The sequence below is a fragment of the Impatiens glandulifera genome, chromosome 1, assembly GCF_907164915.1.
Source record: "Impatiens glandulifera chromosome 1, dImpGla2.1, whole genome shotgun sequence".
In the NCBI taxonomy this organism is placed as follows: Eukaryota; Viridiplantae; Streptophyta; class Magnoliopsida; order Ericales; family Balsaminaceae; genus Impatiens; species Impatiens glandulifera.
This window is the reverse complement of record NC_061862.1, coordinates 158,309,786-158,326,327: the sequence shown is the minus strand read 5'-3', so window position 1 is coordinate 158,326,327 and position 16,542 is coordinate 158,309,786. Positions and strand designations below refer to the sequence as shown.

General features: G+C 27.6%; 2 protein-coding genes across 2 annotated transcripts; both read right to left on the bottom strand.

Moving 5' to 3' along the window:
• Window positions 1-278: 278 nt before the first annotated feature.
• On the bottom strand, window positions 279-1,845 carry LOC124918631 (heavy metal-associated isoprenylated plant protein 7-like). The gene is made up of 5 exons (XM_047458677.1): window positions 1,753-1,845; window positions 1,455-1,668; window positions 1,161-1,369; window positions 1,007-1,094; window positions 279-907 (listed from the first exon to the last, which is right to left on the bottom strand). The coding sequence occupies exons 1-5, from the start codon at window positions 1,759-1,761 to the stop codon at window positions 429-431; spliced, it is 999 nt and encodes a 332-aa protein (XP_047314633.1). The 5' UTR covers window positions 1,762-1,845; the 3' UTR covers window positions 279-428.
• Window positions 1,846-13,915: 12,070 nt separating this feature from the next.
• Window positions 13,916-16,137, bottom strand: LOC124918630 (SUMO-activating enzyme subunit 1B-1-like). Its single transcript, XM_047458676.1, has 10 exons — window positions 15,976-16,137; window positions 15,842-15,893; window positions 15,536-15,731; window positions 15,379-15,458; window positions 15,154-15,270; window positions 14,944-14,994; window positions 14,664-14,730; window positions 14,436-14,539; window positions 14,232-14,336; window positions 13,916-14,152 (listed from the first exon to the last, which is right to left on the bottom strand). The coding sequence occupies exons 1-10, from the start codon at window positions 16,056-16,058 to the stop codon at window positions 14,048-14,050; spliced, it is 960 nt and encodes a 319-aa protein (XP_047314632.1). The 5' UTR covers window positions 16,059-16,137; the 3' UTR covers window positions 13,916-14,047.
• Between the last annotated feature and the right edge of the window lie 405 nt (window positions 16,138-16,542).

Genomic DNA, 16,542 nt, shown 5'->3' with positions numbered 1-16,542 from the left:
ATATTGGGAGTTGGGACTTCAGATAAAAATTAAATATTTTATAATTATCATTTAACTCATACCTCAAATTGTACCCACGATGTCCCACAGTTTATACTTTCTCCCATCTGAAAAAGAATCCAAAATTAAATAATAAATAATTCAACCACCCACAAAAGGCTGCCCTATCATAATTATATAAGTTAATTAATAATAATATCCCTTCTCTTTTTATTAATTTATTATTATTATTATTCATAATATATCACATATTCTTAAAATGAAAAAAAAAGAAATTATAGCAGTACAAAATTTTTACTATAGTTTTAACTCTGCAGTAAAAAAAAAGAAAAAAACAAGCACCAGCAGCATCACATGCAAAGCCATCATCCATGGACATTCTGCCCATACATTTCTTTCCCCATTTTACCCCTCATATTCATCCCTTTTTACATCACGCTACATGCATTCGGATTCTCATCACTAAACATCTGAGGGGCATAACCAGGATGAGTAGAGTACATCTCAGTCGCAAACCTAGGAGGGTATAATTGGAAATTTGTAGGATAATAGTAATAAAACTCATTCTTCTTCACCTCCACCACCTTTCCGGCATCCTCATCTGCCGGCGGCGCCGGCGCCGCCGTATCATCACCTTCCTTTTTCTCCTTCGTTTCCTCTCCGCCACCGTCCTTCTTTTCTTCCTCAACCGCCGGCGCCGGTGCTGGAGGCGGCGCCGCCGCCTCCTCCTCACCTTTATTCTCTTCCTTGGCTTTCTCTACTTCCTCTTTCTTCTCAGGCTCCTGTTTCAAGATCACAGCTTGCTTTCCAGTCCGTTTGTAAACATATTCTAGAAGCTTCGATGGATCGAAAATTCCTTTAACGGTTACTTGGGAAATCTTTAGATCTGCATCTACTTTCTCAACTCCTGTCAATTTTCATTAAACAAATCAAATTCAATTCTTGAATAGAATAGAATCAAACAACATATAAAATATGTATATCAAGATGGACCCATAATTTATACCTTTCATTTTAAGGATTCTACGTTTGATTTCTTGAGCACAAGCTTCACAATGCATGTGTACTTTAAGAGCAACAATAATCACTTGAGGCTGTATAGAACTTGATATTAGATTAATTCATTCAAAATTGAATGAAAAATGATGTAAAAAACATACCACTTCTTTGGGTTCTTCCGGTTTAGGTAGATCTTTCTCCTCAACCTTCTTGGGTTCCTCCGGCGCCGGCGGCTTTGGGATCGGAGAGAGAAGCTCGACTTGACGGTGGCTTTTCTTCTGAACTCTCTCTAATACCTTCAATGGATCAGCTTTCTCTCCTTTCACTACCACTTTATGGGTTTTGCAATCGGTAAAAACATCTTCAACTCCTAATGTTCACAAATCAAAACACTAAATCGATCATCCAAAAGAGAACCCATCAAAATCTGAAAAAGAAATGATCTTTTTTCATACCTGGGAAACCTCTAAGACATCGCCGGACTTTCTTGGCACAGCCTTCACAATGCATGTAAACTCTGAGGATGATTTCCGCCGGCGGCGGTGGTGGCGGTGGGGCTTCATCGGATTTCTTTTCATCATCTGGTTTAGGGGCTTCTTCTTTTTTAGGTTCCTCTGGTTTCTTCTCCTCTTCCATATTCTTCTCCTCTGGTTTCTTCTCTTCTTGAGCCTAAATCAAAGAAAAAACGAAATCAGGAAAGGATGAAAGAAATTGAAGAGATGGGTTTCGATGAAATTGAGGTGAGAGAGAGACCTCCCCCATTGATGTTTCTTTCTGGTTGAGAGTTATGAAGAAATGAAGACTGTTTTTGTTTCTCTTTCTATACTCTCTCTCTAATATCCGCCATTTATATAATCTATACACACCAGTCAAGCAGTCACCACCACCACTTGTTACGTAGGCCTTTCTATATTGGACCCCACCATCAATCTAATCTCTTTTACTTTATTTTTATAAATGAGATTATTGTATTTAATGCTAAACTTTATTTAAACAATGAATATTAAAATTTAAATAATATATTTTTTTAAAAGATCTATTTAATAAAAAAAATTAAATAAAAATTAAATACATAAAAATAATTAATTAACTCAAATATCTAAAAAAAAAATAATAATAATAAAATTTCTACACAACTCCACTTGTTTTCCTAATCTATTCGTATAACGTTATTATTATTATGACACAGTGAATAATTCTTAACGGTTATATTTTTTTTTGCCTATTTATTTGTATTTATAAATTAAATTAAAGTAACTTTTTTTTAACCAATAATAATAACAAAAATATATCTTAATGAATTAAACGTAGATTTCAACCCAATAAAAATTATATATATTAAAGGAAAATAACTTTTGTTAAATTACTTTTTAAATGAATATTAAAAGTTTAATATTTGTGATTTGAAAATTCTAAAAAATCTTAACTAAATATATAAATTTAAGTTTACATAATGTTAAAATTATATTATTATTCATCACTATAATTATACATGTGATTCAGCTTTTTTATTTTTTAATTCACAACTTGATAATATTTAAATATTTGAGATATATTTGATTGTATTTATTTAATTAAAACTAATATAATAATTTATTTGTGTTTTAAAATGAAATCAAACTAGCCTTTATTTAACCAAAAAATTTAATGAATTAAATGTAGATTTCAAAAGATTGTTTGTTTGGTTTTTTGAAAATAACTTTTTAATGATTTGTTTGAAAAGATTAAAATATATTTAGTAATTTTATTTTAAATATAAAATTTAAATAATCATGATATTTTAATTGATAAAAATGATTAAAAAGTATTGAATTTATTTAATTATTTTTAATTTAAATAATTCAAATGTTTGTGTTATAAAAAAAAACAGTAAGAAATTACATACTATTGATGAGCACTACAACACTTACGTGGTGGACATCTAATGCGTGGCACGTGCAAACAAGGTAATAAATATGTAAAACAACATAAAATTTCGGACTTGTTTGGTTTGAATAAAAAAAACTTAATTATATATTTCTATTTTTTGTGTTATATTTATTTGATAATTGATAAACAAACAAGTCATAAGATTCAAACAAAATTAAAATTATTTTTATTTGAAATTTAATACCAAGAACAAAGATTAAGCAATCTTATCCAATTTTTTTAAAATAATAAAATTGATTCAAATTTGATTTAGTTACCCAAATTAATTAAACAAGATTAGGAAGGAATTAATGCATTGAGTATAAGATTATACAAATAGTTATAAAAGTATTTAGTAAATCTAATCTATATATATATAATGATGCTTAATTTTTAAAGTGTCCGGATTGCCGGGTCGAGAGCTGTGGTTAATTTGGATACTTGGGTCGGATTGTGGGTTGACCCGTTTTTAAATTTAAAACGGTTAAAAATAAAATTAAAAATGCTAGAGGTATGTTTCGAACTTGCAACCTAACAAAACAAGTACAACTCTTTAACCAACTAGGCTACAAAGACTTTATATTTTAAATTCAACACCAAATTTGATAAACGCGGGACGTTTTAATATTAATATAAGTTCAACTTTTTAACTAACTAATCTATATATATATAATGATGCTTAATTTTTAAAGTGTCCGGATTGCCGGGTCGAGAGCTGTGGTTAATTTGGATACTTGGGTCGGATTGTGGGTTGACCCGTTTTTAAATTTAAAACGGTTAAAAATAAAATTAAAAATGCTAGAGGTATGTTTCGAACTTGCAACCTAACAAAACAAGTACAACTCTTTAACCAACTAGGCTACAAAGACTTTATATTTTAAATTCAACACCAAATTTGATAAACGCGGGACGTTTTAATATTAATATAAGTTCAACTTTTTAACTAACTAATCTATATATATATAATGATGCTTAATTTTTAAAGTGTCCGGATTGCCGGGTCGAGAGCTGTGGTTAATTTGGATACTTGGGTCGGATTGTGGGTTGACCCGTTTTTAAATTTAAAACGGTTAAAAATAAAATTAAAAATGCTAGAGGTATGTTTCGAACTTGCAACCTAACAAAACAAGTACAACTCTTTAACCAACTAGGCTACAAAGACTTTATATTTTAAATTCAACACCAAATTTGATAAACGCGGGACGTTTTAATATTAATATAAGTTCAACTTTTTAACTAACTAATATATAATGATGTTGAGTAAATGGATACTTGGGTCGGATTATGGGTTGACTCACCCATAAACTTAAAACGGTTAAAAAATGTCAAAAAATATTATCCGTAATTTTTTTTCACGATTTTTATATTATTACTTATGCAAATACACGGGCTAAATGCTAGTAATTTATAAATATGGAAATTATGTGGATTCAGTGCTATTTCATATTAAGATTTTAATTAATTAGTTACAAATATGAAATTTGAAAAACAGTCATTTTATATAAATAGTTAAAATCAACAAAATGTTAACATATAGATGATAAAATTAAACAACATATAAAAATCAATAAATAGGAAATAGAAATAAAAAAAACACCATTATTATAATTACCTAAAAAGAATATCAAAATAAAAATAGATATTAATTTTATTTATATTTAGTGGAAATAATACAATCAATTTTTTTAGTGTAAAAATAATTTAGACAATGTTACATTATTTGTTTTGAATAACATAATTTAGCAAATGTATATGTTTTGGTTTTATTTATCAATGGACAATATTTACATACCAAAAAGTTATACAAGTAATCTTGAAAAGAGTCTTATACCCTATTATACATCATTAAAGAATTTTCTTAGTTTGAGACATGTGAAAGTCTTGAAATAAATTTAATTCATCACTTATTTGTTGTTAATTTATTCTTAAATAGTTACAATTCAAATTTAAATAAACTCATTCACCAATCCATTAATTGTTTTTCTAAATATGAAAAAATGATTTTGTAAATTTTTGTGAAGATTGCAACTAAATCCAAAAAAGAGATTATCTAACTTGCTTCTATTCTCTAATATATTTTAAATCATTCTTAATCAGTACTTTTGGGTGGATTAATATTGGCCTCTTAATCTAACACCCTAGGTCCCATTAGGGTCAATCTCTATAGTTCAATTCCATTATCAAGAACCATCCATTATTTTTATTTTTGTGCAAAATAAATAAAATACTTTAGTCACAATTATAAATGGTGGTATGTCAATTGCAAGCTCAAAAACACCATCAAATGTGGAAAAGAGGTCCCCCTAAGGTCTATTTGTTTGGCTCTCATAAAAAAGTAAAAAGATTAGGATGGTGAAAAGACCATGAATTGATGTTTAATTAATCTTTTAATATATTGTTTATTTTAATACTAAATACTTGTGTCTTATTCAGTTCTTATGATTTAAATAACTAAAATTAATCAAACATAATTTCAATTATACTATCATTAATTATATTATTTAATTTATTAATTAAAATATTAAAATATATTTTATTTTAAATTATTAATTTGTACTAAATTTAATAAAAAAATTATAATATAATGTATTCATTGTTTAAATTTTTAACAAATCACGAATAATATAATAAAATAAAAAATAGAACACTTTTATTCCACGTTTTATTCACTTCGATAAACAACTCATCTTCTCACATATTTTTTCCAATGAAACTCTAATCTCGTGACCTTACATTTTCACTTTAGTCAATTAAATATTTGATTTATATTTTTTAATAATTAGCATTGTGACCTCACATTTTTGTCAATCATATATTTGATTCATATTTTTTAAACACTTTCAATTGCTACCGGCTTATTATCCATCGACAAACCACATCCCAATCACACTTGGTTAAAGGGCTTTGCAACTTGTTTTGTTATGTTGCAAATTCGAAACATACATATAGCATATTTAATTTTTTTTAATCGCTTTAAGTTTATGGGCGAGTTAATCTACAATCCGACCCAAATATCAATTTACTCTTATATATATATATATATATATATATATATATATATATATATATATATATATATATATATTCAAATTAATCACAGCTCTTAACCCAACAATCCCGACACTTTAAAAATTAAGCATTATTATATATATATATTAGTTAGTTAAAAAATTGAACTTATATTGTTAAGAATGTCCCACGTTCATCAATTTTGGTGTTGAATTTAAATGTAAAATCTTATTAGCCTAGTTGGTTAAAAAGTTGAACTTGATTTGTTAGGTTGCAAGTTTGAAACATACATATAACATTTTTATTTTTATTTTAACTGTTTAAATTTTATGAGCGAGTTAACCCACAATTCGACTCAAATATTCATTTACTCTCACATATATATCAAAATTAACCACAATTTTGACCGACAATCCAGACACTTTAAAATTAAGAATCATATATTAATACCAAAATCTTTTACTAAACAAATTTATACCTTTCAAAATTGTTATATATCATTGTTATTTTTCTCTCTCCAATTTTTAAAAAAAAAAACAATTCCGAGAGGCCTCTTTAAACCTGTAAATAATTATTTTAAATTATATTATAGTAATTTGAATGAAATGAACAATTAAGCTAGTAATAACAATGATCATAGTTAAATATTTGATTTCTAATACATTTGTATTTTGAAAAATATACTAAACACTTTAAATATAAAAGTGTGACAAGGACCACAAGGTATAAAACATAAAATATTTGGTTAAAATACTTAAAAATGAGAAAAGCATTGGCTAGTACTTACCAAGTCCAGCTTTAGTTACACCTGTTGTTAAAGGGTAAAAAGTAAAAAGGTAAAAAAAAAAAAAGCAAGAGGGAGGGAGGGAGAGAGAAAGAGAATTGAGATCATTAGTATATCTGAAGGATAAAGAAAAGCCTCGAGGATAAGATTATGAAAAGATGAGTACATGATGTGATCATGATCGTAATAATTATTTCTTTATCTCCACAAACCTTCTTTTAAATAAATCAAGATTAATAAATAAAACTTTAATTTTATTTTAAATAGATGTATTTATTCTTAAAAAAATATGATATAAAAGTAGAAAATCTAGTTCAAATGTGTCTTTCGATCTCATAATAAAGATGAAAACAAATGTGGGTATTATTGGAAAACTCAAATCACACAAAAAGAGTAATGCATGGCTGCCAGCCACATCTTTATTTATATATTTCTTTTCTATTTTCATCTTTGGGTCGCACTCATAAATATTTATTTCCATGTGGGATTAAAGTGAATAATCCACCAAAACAAAAGGACTTGATTATCATTTGTAACAAAAAAATAATGATATTAATGAATTACTATTGTGTTTTGAAGTTATGATATAAGATTTGAACTTTGAAATGTATTAGTAAAATATTCAATTTTTTATATTTTGAGTCAAGTGAGACTTCTAGTCATTCATTATTGTTAACTATTATGTTTTATTAAATGGTCTATTTTTATTAAAAATGATATGAATTTTTTAAGTACAAAAGATTAATAATATATGAGAGAATAATAATAATAAAAAAAAAAAAAAATATTACAAGGCTAGTAATCGAGCTGGTAGATTATCAAGACTAAAAGATAACTCTCCGACATACTTCACCGATTTTACAGAACGAATATTAGAAAATGTAGTAATAATATGCATTGAGAATTATACGAATTTGACGACTAATTAAGATAATCGAAGATTTCGACGATTTCTATCTAACTAGATAGTCCATCAGAAAATAATCGAAATATTAACCAAAATATGTATTAATATCATATCAATCGTTTTCGATCCAAATTTCACAACAACTATCAAAAATTTCGAACATCACCTAGTAAATCTCAACTACCAAATATTCAAACATCAGCTATCTGAATCTCAGATACACTGTACCTTTAACACTGCATAAGTAAGTTAGCATTTGTCAACTAATTTGATGACAACCTTTTAAAAAAAACTTTCATATCGAAGTTATTAGAAGGACACTTAGTTCATTGACCAAAAATAAATTATAGCTAAAATGTGAAAACTTGAGCCTTAAATTACATAGTTTAAAGTTCAAGTACCATATTAAAAAAAGTTCTAAATAAGTTCAAACCCTAAACAGGGTAACTTTTTCACTAAAAGGAAATAGAGGAGACATTTATTTTCTTTATAAAAAGTTAATATAAAAATAACTCCCAAAACTTAATCTTCATGTTATATTAACCTATAGACTTTAATAAAATAAAAAAGGTACTTATTTCCTACTTTTTAAGCAGCTTGTGGATCTGGTGGAATGTGTATCCGATTGAGCAGTGACAAAAAGTGATCAAAAGAGCTTTTAATATGAATAATAATAATAATAATATATATTTTATATATGGTCGTGAGACTGTGACCCATTACTTTAATCATTAAAATAACTTTTATTGATAATCAAATTTAACTTAATAACTTTTCACTTGAATTCAATACTTTTTTTTTTCATTTGAGTAAATTCCATGAAATGTCCAAAAAAAATCACATTTTGGTTTTTAAGGTTTTGAATTCTGCAACTTGTTTTCATATTTATTCATTTGAAACTTGTATTCAATATTGTAATATATTAATATCATTCCCCAAAACAACATTACAATTAATTTGATCACAGAGTATTTAATTTTCAGTAGAAAAAAAAAACAAAAGATGAGAAAATTATTATATGCATGTCGATGGAGGCTTAGTGTGACAGGTGTCACTTGACACGTGATCAATTTTCTGATGACCACCACCATCATGGCAGCCACGTGGAATAAAAGTGACACTGACTCAACATAGTTTTTCATTGAAATTATATATATATATGTATATTAATTATTCATCCTTTTTCATGTTACTCATCAATAATAACTACCTAGAAGATGCCACCAACTTTGGAATATTAAAATTATAAAAAATTTAGAAAAATCTCTATAAAAGTTGAATCAAGATATATATATTTTTTTAATTAAAGTAGAATAAGATTGAGACCCAACCGTTTTGTTTCGTTTAAACTTAAAGTGTTTTCAGATAAAATTGAACCCGTGTCATTTTAATCTCTTAAACCGATTCTTATCATTTGAATATTTTGATGAGTGAATTTATGTTAAGTAACATTCATTTATGTTCTTCATTGTATATATAAGATAATGTTTATTGCAATAATTGTTTTCTCAACAAAAACAAAAATATGTATAGTTGGCATGCATGTTGTTTGGTAATCAATTATAGGGAGAACCGACTCTAAGAAAAATGGGCAATTTTTGGAGCAATCACATGGATGGTTTTTCGATTTCACTTTTTGAAATGTATTGTCGATTCGATTGAATGAATATTCATTATTCCCTTTTGAAATTAATTAATTAAAGGCAATTATCTAGATCATTCATCAAAAATAATGCTACAAATTATAATGGTTGTTTCTACCTAGGCACTACTTTATTAATTTGTAGGATGCATGTAATATAATATAATATAGTCAACAATATATTTATGTTATGGTTTGAAATTAATGTAGTCAACTAGAAATTCATGTCACTGCCTGAAATTAATTTATGTAGTCAACTCAACATTTCATATCTGTTATTCTGTTTTATTTATTTATTATTATTTGTAATTTAGTGACTCATGAAATGGATTTCTATTTATGACTATTTGAGTTTTTTTTTTTTTAATTCAATGAGTAAAGTATTTTAAAAAATGTTTTTTAGTGATCTTAGTATAAGCTATTTGAATCACTTATTGTCAGCATTAACATATTTTTTACCCAAATAGGTTTAATTATAAAATTATTAATTGTGCTATTTTCTTAGAAGTTCAAGACAATTTCATAAACATTTTTTTGGTCTTAAAAACAATATAGAGACACGGTTTCTTGTTTATCCTCCAAATAACATTCTTTATTTTACATTTCTTTTACAACGTTTGTAAAGTATGTAATTTTCGTGGCGAGATAATGACGGTGAAGTGTAATGCTATTTCTCCTTTAATTAAAAAAAATGTAATATTCTTGATTCATTTTATTATATATACTTCAATGTGTACCCCTTAATTTCTTTATGCATTTCATGGAAAAAATCTCTCTTTAGGTATTTTTAAAAGTGAAATGGATGGATATCATTAAAACATGAGTAATGATAGGGAACGCGAATCTGGGGCCGCAAATGTCCCGAAAATAGAATATTCCTTTAAATACCGAATATTCTTTCTCCTTTTATTAATTATTTTTTTTCTACTTCTACCGATTAATTTATCCTATTATCACGATTAATTATTTCACTAATTTTTTTATATTTATTATCTCTCATTTAATTGGTAAAATAACTCAACACTTTACAACTTACAACTTGTATTTATTAATTAATTTATTTTTTTACTAAACTTTAATCTCTAAATTCTAAACCCTAAATTTTAAACCCTAAATTTTAAACCCTAAAATATACCCCTAATTAATATCATTGTTTATTGTTTAGTTGAATTATGAATTTATCTCTTTTATTTTTTTTATATTTTTATGACTTTTCAATTCCTTTATTTATCAAATATTTTTTATTTATTATTCTTTATACTCTCTTTTTTCTTTTTCTCATTATTTTTTTGTAATGACTTATTAATATTTTTTTATTTTTATTATTTATAAATGTTTATCTAATATTTCTATTCTCACGTTATTTTCTCTCCACAATTGGTGATTAATTATTAATAAATTATTTTTTTCACTCATTTCTTTGATAAATTCATAATTCAACTAAACTAACCTTAATAGATTAATAGAGATATTAATTAGGGTTTAGGATTTAGGGTTTATGCTTTAGGGTTTAAATGAATTAATTAGTGAGATATTAATTAGAGTTTAGGATTTAGAGTTTAGGATTTAGGGTTTAGAGTTTAGGGTTTAAATAAATTAATGAGATAAATTAATTGATTAGTGAAAGAGAAAGAAAGATAAATTAATTAATTCATATAAGAATATAAGAGGTAGAGAGAGAAATTAATTAATAAGAGGGGAGAGAATATTCCGTGTTTAAATAGAATATTCTATTCGCGTTCCCTATCATTACTCTTAAAACATATGTTTAATTAATTTAATTATTTTTTGTAGGGATGCCCTAATAATTGGCCTAGCTCAATCCTAGGGCCAGACCCTGAAAATAAAGTCCATATTTGAGGACAATTAGCTCAAAGTTTTTAATTTGTACCCAACAGGGCCTCACAAGAGTCCCAACCCAACAACATCTCTCCTAAGAATCCAAATTAAGATTTCAATTATCAAGCCCAATATCCAGATTATATTTTATACATTTGGACCACTATGAGCCCATTTTATTTTATTTTGATTAAAAGTAGCAAAAAATAAAATAAAATAAAAACCCACTACATTTGACATTTCTATATTTAATTATTTTCTAAGAAACCATAAAAAAAATATTAACAAAAGGTGGAAAAAATGAAGTCTGGAATATTCGAGTGTGAAATATTTCAAAAGCTGAATGGCTCTTATTTAAATTGATTATGGTTTCATCTTCAAATGATCTAAATTGACTAACAAACAAAAATCACCTAAGGTTATTTGGGACTATTTTTTAAATAATCTTGTCCTAGGTTTGTATTACTGAAAAATAGATTACTTAGGTTATTTAAATATAATTATTTAAAACAAAATATAAAGTAGTGAAAGATCAATATAAGATTGGATCTTGAGTCAAAACAGAACAATGTATTATGGTGTTTTGTTATATTAAGCTAAAGTTTCAAATTTGACCTTAATACTAGTTTAGAACCAATTCTAATCATGGTTTACAATTATGTCAAAATGTGCATTAAAATGTAAAATTGTGAAAAGATTTATCGAGAAAAGAAACACATTTTTTTTTTTTTACAGTCAAAATTTCAAATCATTCAAGAAATAAAACTTAATTTAAGATGGAAATCGTCAAAATATGTATAGATTTTTTATTAGGATTCGGCGAACACATAAATACCATCCATGTTCTATCCCCATCCCTAGTCCGCTACCTTTAAGACCCGCACTAAATAGGACAACTCGAACAGTCATGATGAAATGATTGTGTTATCTTCGAATAAAAACACATTTCTGTTGGACTTTAGTATTACATTAAAACTCCACATCATTAAAGAATAATGACCTAATTGAAAATGAAAATCATCAAAATATGCATAAATTTGTTATTAGGGTTCCAGACACAAATTCCAACCATGTCCCATCCCTAGTTAGCTAGCGTCAAACTCGCACTAAATAGGACAATTATGAATCGTGTTATCTTTGAATAGAAACACATTTTTGTTAAACTTTAGTATCATATCAGAACACCAAATCATTCAAGAAGAAAGACCTAATTGAAGATGGAAATCCTCAAATTATGCACAGATTCATTATTAGTATCGGAGACACAAATATCATTCATATCTCATCCCACTTTCCTAGTCGATTATCAGTCAAATCGGAAAATGAATCCACTACAAATAAGACAATTCGAAAGTCATGATAGAATGATTGTGTTATCTTTGAATAGAAACACACTTTTGTTTGTTAGACTTTAGTATTACATCAAAACCCCTAATCATTCAAGAAAAAAAGACCTAATTGAAGATGGAAATCATCAAAATATCCAGAGAATTGATCTTACAGATTGATAATCACTGTCTAACCCTAAACCTAGATCAAGTCGGAGAAAGAAAAACCTGATCATCCTGAATCATCATCGTCCTTCCATCATTACATCTCATTGATATTAATCCCAAAATAAGCACCATCAAACCAATTACAAACCAACCCATAAAAAACATCCACCCGCCGCCGTTTCTATCACACCGACCACCACCAATTCCGGCGACATCTTCTCCTCCTCCTCTTATCTCCTCTTTTTCCGATGAAGAACAAGAACAATGGCAGCAACAACAAGGAATAGAAGACAGAAACCCAGTATTATTATTCTCATCATAACGAGACGAAACTGACGATTTCACTTCAAGTTCTTGATCATCATCATCATCATCACTGTTCTCTCTTGAATCGAAAAGCCTCCGACCCATTAATCTTCCTCCACTCTCAATCGCAACCAAATTAGGAGATCGCCGTCTGATCTGTTGTAACGAAGACATTAAGTTTCTCGGTGAGTTATCAAGAAGACGAAAGAAATCGTTTTCAATTGAGACTGATTCACGATGGGTTCGCGATCGTGAGTTTGATGATCGCTTAAACGCTTCCCAATCCTTTTCAAGATTACGAAGCTTTTGAGTTAGCAAATGATCTTGATTTTCTACCATCGTTTTCTTCATATCTTCTTCTTCTCTTCTCCTTTTAGTCATTTCATCGAACAGTTTATGTGCATCTACGATCGGATTCTGAATATCAATTCAGAACTTTCCCTTTGTGGGTTTTTAGTTTTTTTGAGTTATGATTATGTTGCATAATCATCTGATCGATTTGGCGGTTCAATTTTGAATTTCCTTTTATGGGTTTCAAGGTTAATCTACCGTTATTTTCTCTACAATGTATTAATTAAAGAAAAGAAAATTATGAATTTTAAAATTATTTTTAAATTTTATTAAAAATAAAAGGTTATATCAATTCTTTGTTTCTCATTGTTCAATGATTAAAATTTCTCTAGTTAAAAAGAAAAACTAGGAATGGAAGTATTTTTTTTAATATATATAATTAAACATAAAATTATATATTTTAAAATTTTACTTTTTCTTCCCTATAATTAATATAAATTAATTATTACATATTATCTAAAATTAATTTAAATATTATATATAATAAAAATAAATAATAAAAAAATATATAATAAAAATAAATTCGATTTTCAATTGAAATTCAAACTCAAAAATCAAACTAAAAACGTTTGAATTCGAATTGACTTAAAAATCGTTCAAAAACCAAAAATAAAAATAAAATTTAATAAATTCAAAATCTTGAAAATTCGATTTATACTAAATATTGAACGCCCTAAAGCCAAACATCTCATTAAGGTATGAAATTCATTCAAATGTACAACACAAAAACAAAATAGTTTTAAACTATTATAATTAAGTTAAGTTAGTCAATTAACAATTAAGCAAATTAAGGACTTTGACAATTTTTAGGAATTCGATATGTCCTCTATTACTCCTTTCCCGTCCATTGCATCAAAGAAGAAGAAGTTCTTCAGTGGCTCACCTTTTGCAGATATCCCTTTAATTACCTCCTACAAAGAATAAATTTCAAGAAATTTAGTTCAAGCATAACCTTTTCGAATCGCATACCAAAGAGAACCAAAAACTAACCTGTCCAAGTATTCCTCCAAGAATTGCACAAACTGGTGGGAATTCTCTAGATCCCAATACCAATCTCTGTAAGAGAGATTCCGGAATTTGTGCCTCGTCAATCGACTGCATGCATTAGATTTGATTAGAACGTGACTGAAATTTCCTTTCTAATCTCGTACCAATAATTAGATCAATTTATTTGTGGGTAAGTAAAGTAATCACCTGCGCTTGACACATTTCCTTTCTAATCTTCAAGATGTCGGGTAGGTCTTCAGCTGAAGACTCTCCAGGCAAATATCCCTTTGATTCTTCAAACTTTTCTAGCACTACAATTATAAAGAAATAAAAGTATATTTAAGACAACTCATATAGAACTATTTTGAAGATCAACCAGAACAATGAAGAAGAACTATATAAAAAAATCAAACCAAGCAAGCAAATTCTACATACCTCTCATGGCAAAATACAATTTTGAGGTTCTCCTAGGAAAGGATTTCCAGGATACTTGAGTTGCTTCCTGCAATCAAACAAATCATTTAGTGCCCCAATCGGTAAAATCAGCTTCATGACATAAACTTACCTTATGATTTACTAGCAAACATGATATATGAAAGGTATTATTTTATGATATTATGGCTATTATGAATGATCGACTTTTATTATTATAAAAAAGTAGAATTTTATGCACATAAGCAGATCCAATGGAAATAAAAGCTTGACAAAGCCATACCTCAAAACTGGGATATTCAAGTTTGCATTCAATGGTCTCGTCTTGCTTTTTCTGTAATCAGAAGTCAATGTCATCAAATAATAATCTTTCTTCATAGGATGCAATATTCACAAGTTCAAACTTCATAATAGTCACTAGCAAAGTATTATGTATCAGACAAATTGAATAAACAATGAAATAACCAAAGTAGTAAGGACAATAGAAAATCACCTTTGAATAAATAAACTTCTGCAAGTCAACAAATATTTCACCACAAGAGTCTCGGCAATCAACTGTATAAAAAGCAATCTGCTTTGAAAGTTTCCGGCATGTTTCATTCGTCGATTTCTATCAGAGGAAAGACAAGAACACGACACATATGTAATAAGGTCATATTATCAAACATCAACTGTAAATGTAAGGCGAGATTCTATATATAAGTAGAAAACAGTTTACCTTTGTGGAATAAGAACAACAACTGATAACCACAACATCAAACTTCTCAAAGAAATCTGTACCAAAAGTTGCAAGATCACCTGTACAAAGAAACAACAGATCTCATCATAATCCTAAACAGCCAGCTGATGCAAATAAAGTCAGAATAAGAACAGACCTTTTACAACAGAAACTCGAACCATAGGATTGAAATCTACGAGAGAATCACAACAAAGCTCAGAAATTGATTTCCCTGAATTAACATATTCATCTGGGGAAATCAAGAAATTTGCAGATAATGCTTCTTCAGTTACAGGTCGATCATCATTCAATGTCAAACTTCCCACCCCAGCTAAAACAATGTTCTTGCAAAACTACCCACAAAAAAAGAAATCAAGTTAAACAGATTCATTCAATGATCAAAAACAATCTCCAATCCAAACCAAACCACAATCAAAAGTTCATCAATTTTTTTTGAATATACCTCAACAACAGTCCCCTTCAATCCACTTACAAACACATTAGCCTTGCTAAGTCTAGACAAATCAATACTAATGTCAGAAAACTAACAATAGACAATTAAACTAGAATAAACCTAAGGAAAAACATTAATCATACCTTCTTTGAGCATCAGCTCCCCAAACCCTAATCTGTCTGTCATACAACGCAGTTTCCTGCTCCGTCAATTCTTCCCCTTCCATATGAAACCCTAATTTGCAGGAAAAAAGTGATCTTTTTTCAAGTTAATCGGATAAAGTAAGAGTAGAAGAGAGCGATGAACTGGGTCAAACGGCACTGTGGAAGGAAATTAAAGCTCATTATAGGGGTAGTTTGGTTATTTTTTCGATTCTAATTGGGCTATGTATATTGGGCCTAAGGAATTGTTTTGTATACACATACATGTATCTGCTGGGCTTAATATTAGACTTGAAGGCCTACACATTATTATATGCCAAACTTATTTATATTTTTTATATTTATAGTAATATTTAATAATTAAGTTTATATATATATATATATACTTTTTATATTAAATTAATTTTAAATATTAATAAATTATTTAAATTAACAAATAATCTGATTTAAAATAAATTATATGAATATATTAATTTTATATTTTTTTATGAATATATTAATTTGTAATTTTAATTAAAATAAATAAAATCTTTATTAAATTAAACTCGA

What these genes read in the sequence shown, in the direction of transcription:
- LOC124918630 (XM_047458676.1), bottom strand. Translation starts at nt 16,058, where the DNA reads ATGGAAGGGGAAGAATTGACGGAGCAGGAAACTGCGTTGTATGACAGA. An exon ending in GGAGCTGATGCTCAAAGAAG is followed by an intron (nt 15,894 to 15,975) that starts GTATGATTAATG and finishes TGATTTGTCTAG; the next exon opens with ACTTAGCAAGGCTAATGTGT. An exon ending in TTGAATATCCCAGTTTTGAG is followed by an intron (nt 14,731 to 14,943) that starts GTATGGCTTTGT and finishes GTTTGATTGCAG; the next exon opens with GAAGCAACTCAAGTATCCTG.
- LOC124918631 (XM_047458677.1), bottom strand. An exon ending in ATGTCTTAGAGGTTTCCCAG is followed by an intron (nt 1,370 to 1,454) that starts GTATGAAAAAAG and finishes TGTGAACATTAG; the next exon opens with GAGTTGAAGATGTTTTTACC. An exon ending in CGGAAGAACCCAAAGAAGTG is followed by an intron (nt 1,095 to 1,160) that starts GTATGTTTTTTA and finishes AGTTCTATACAG; the next exon opens with CCTCAAGTGATTATTGTTGC.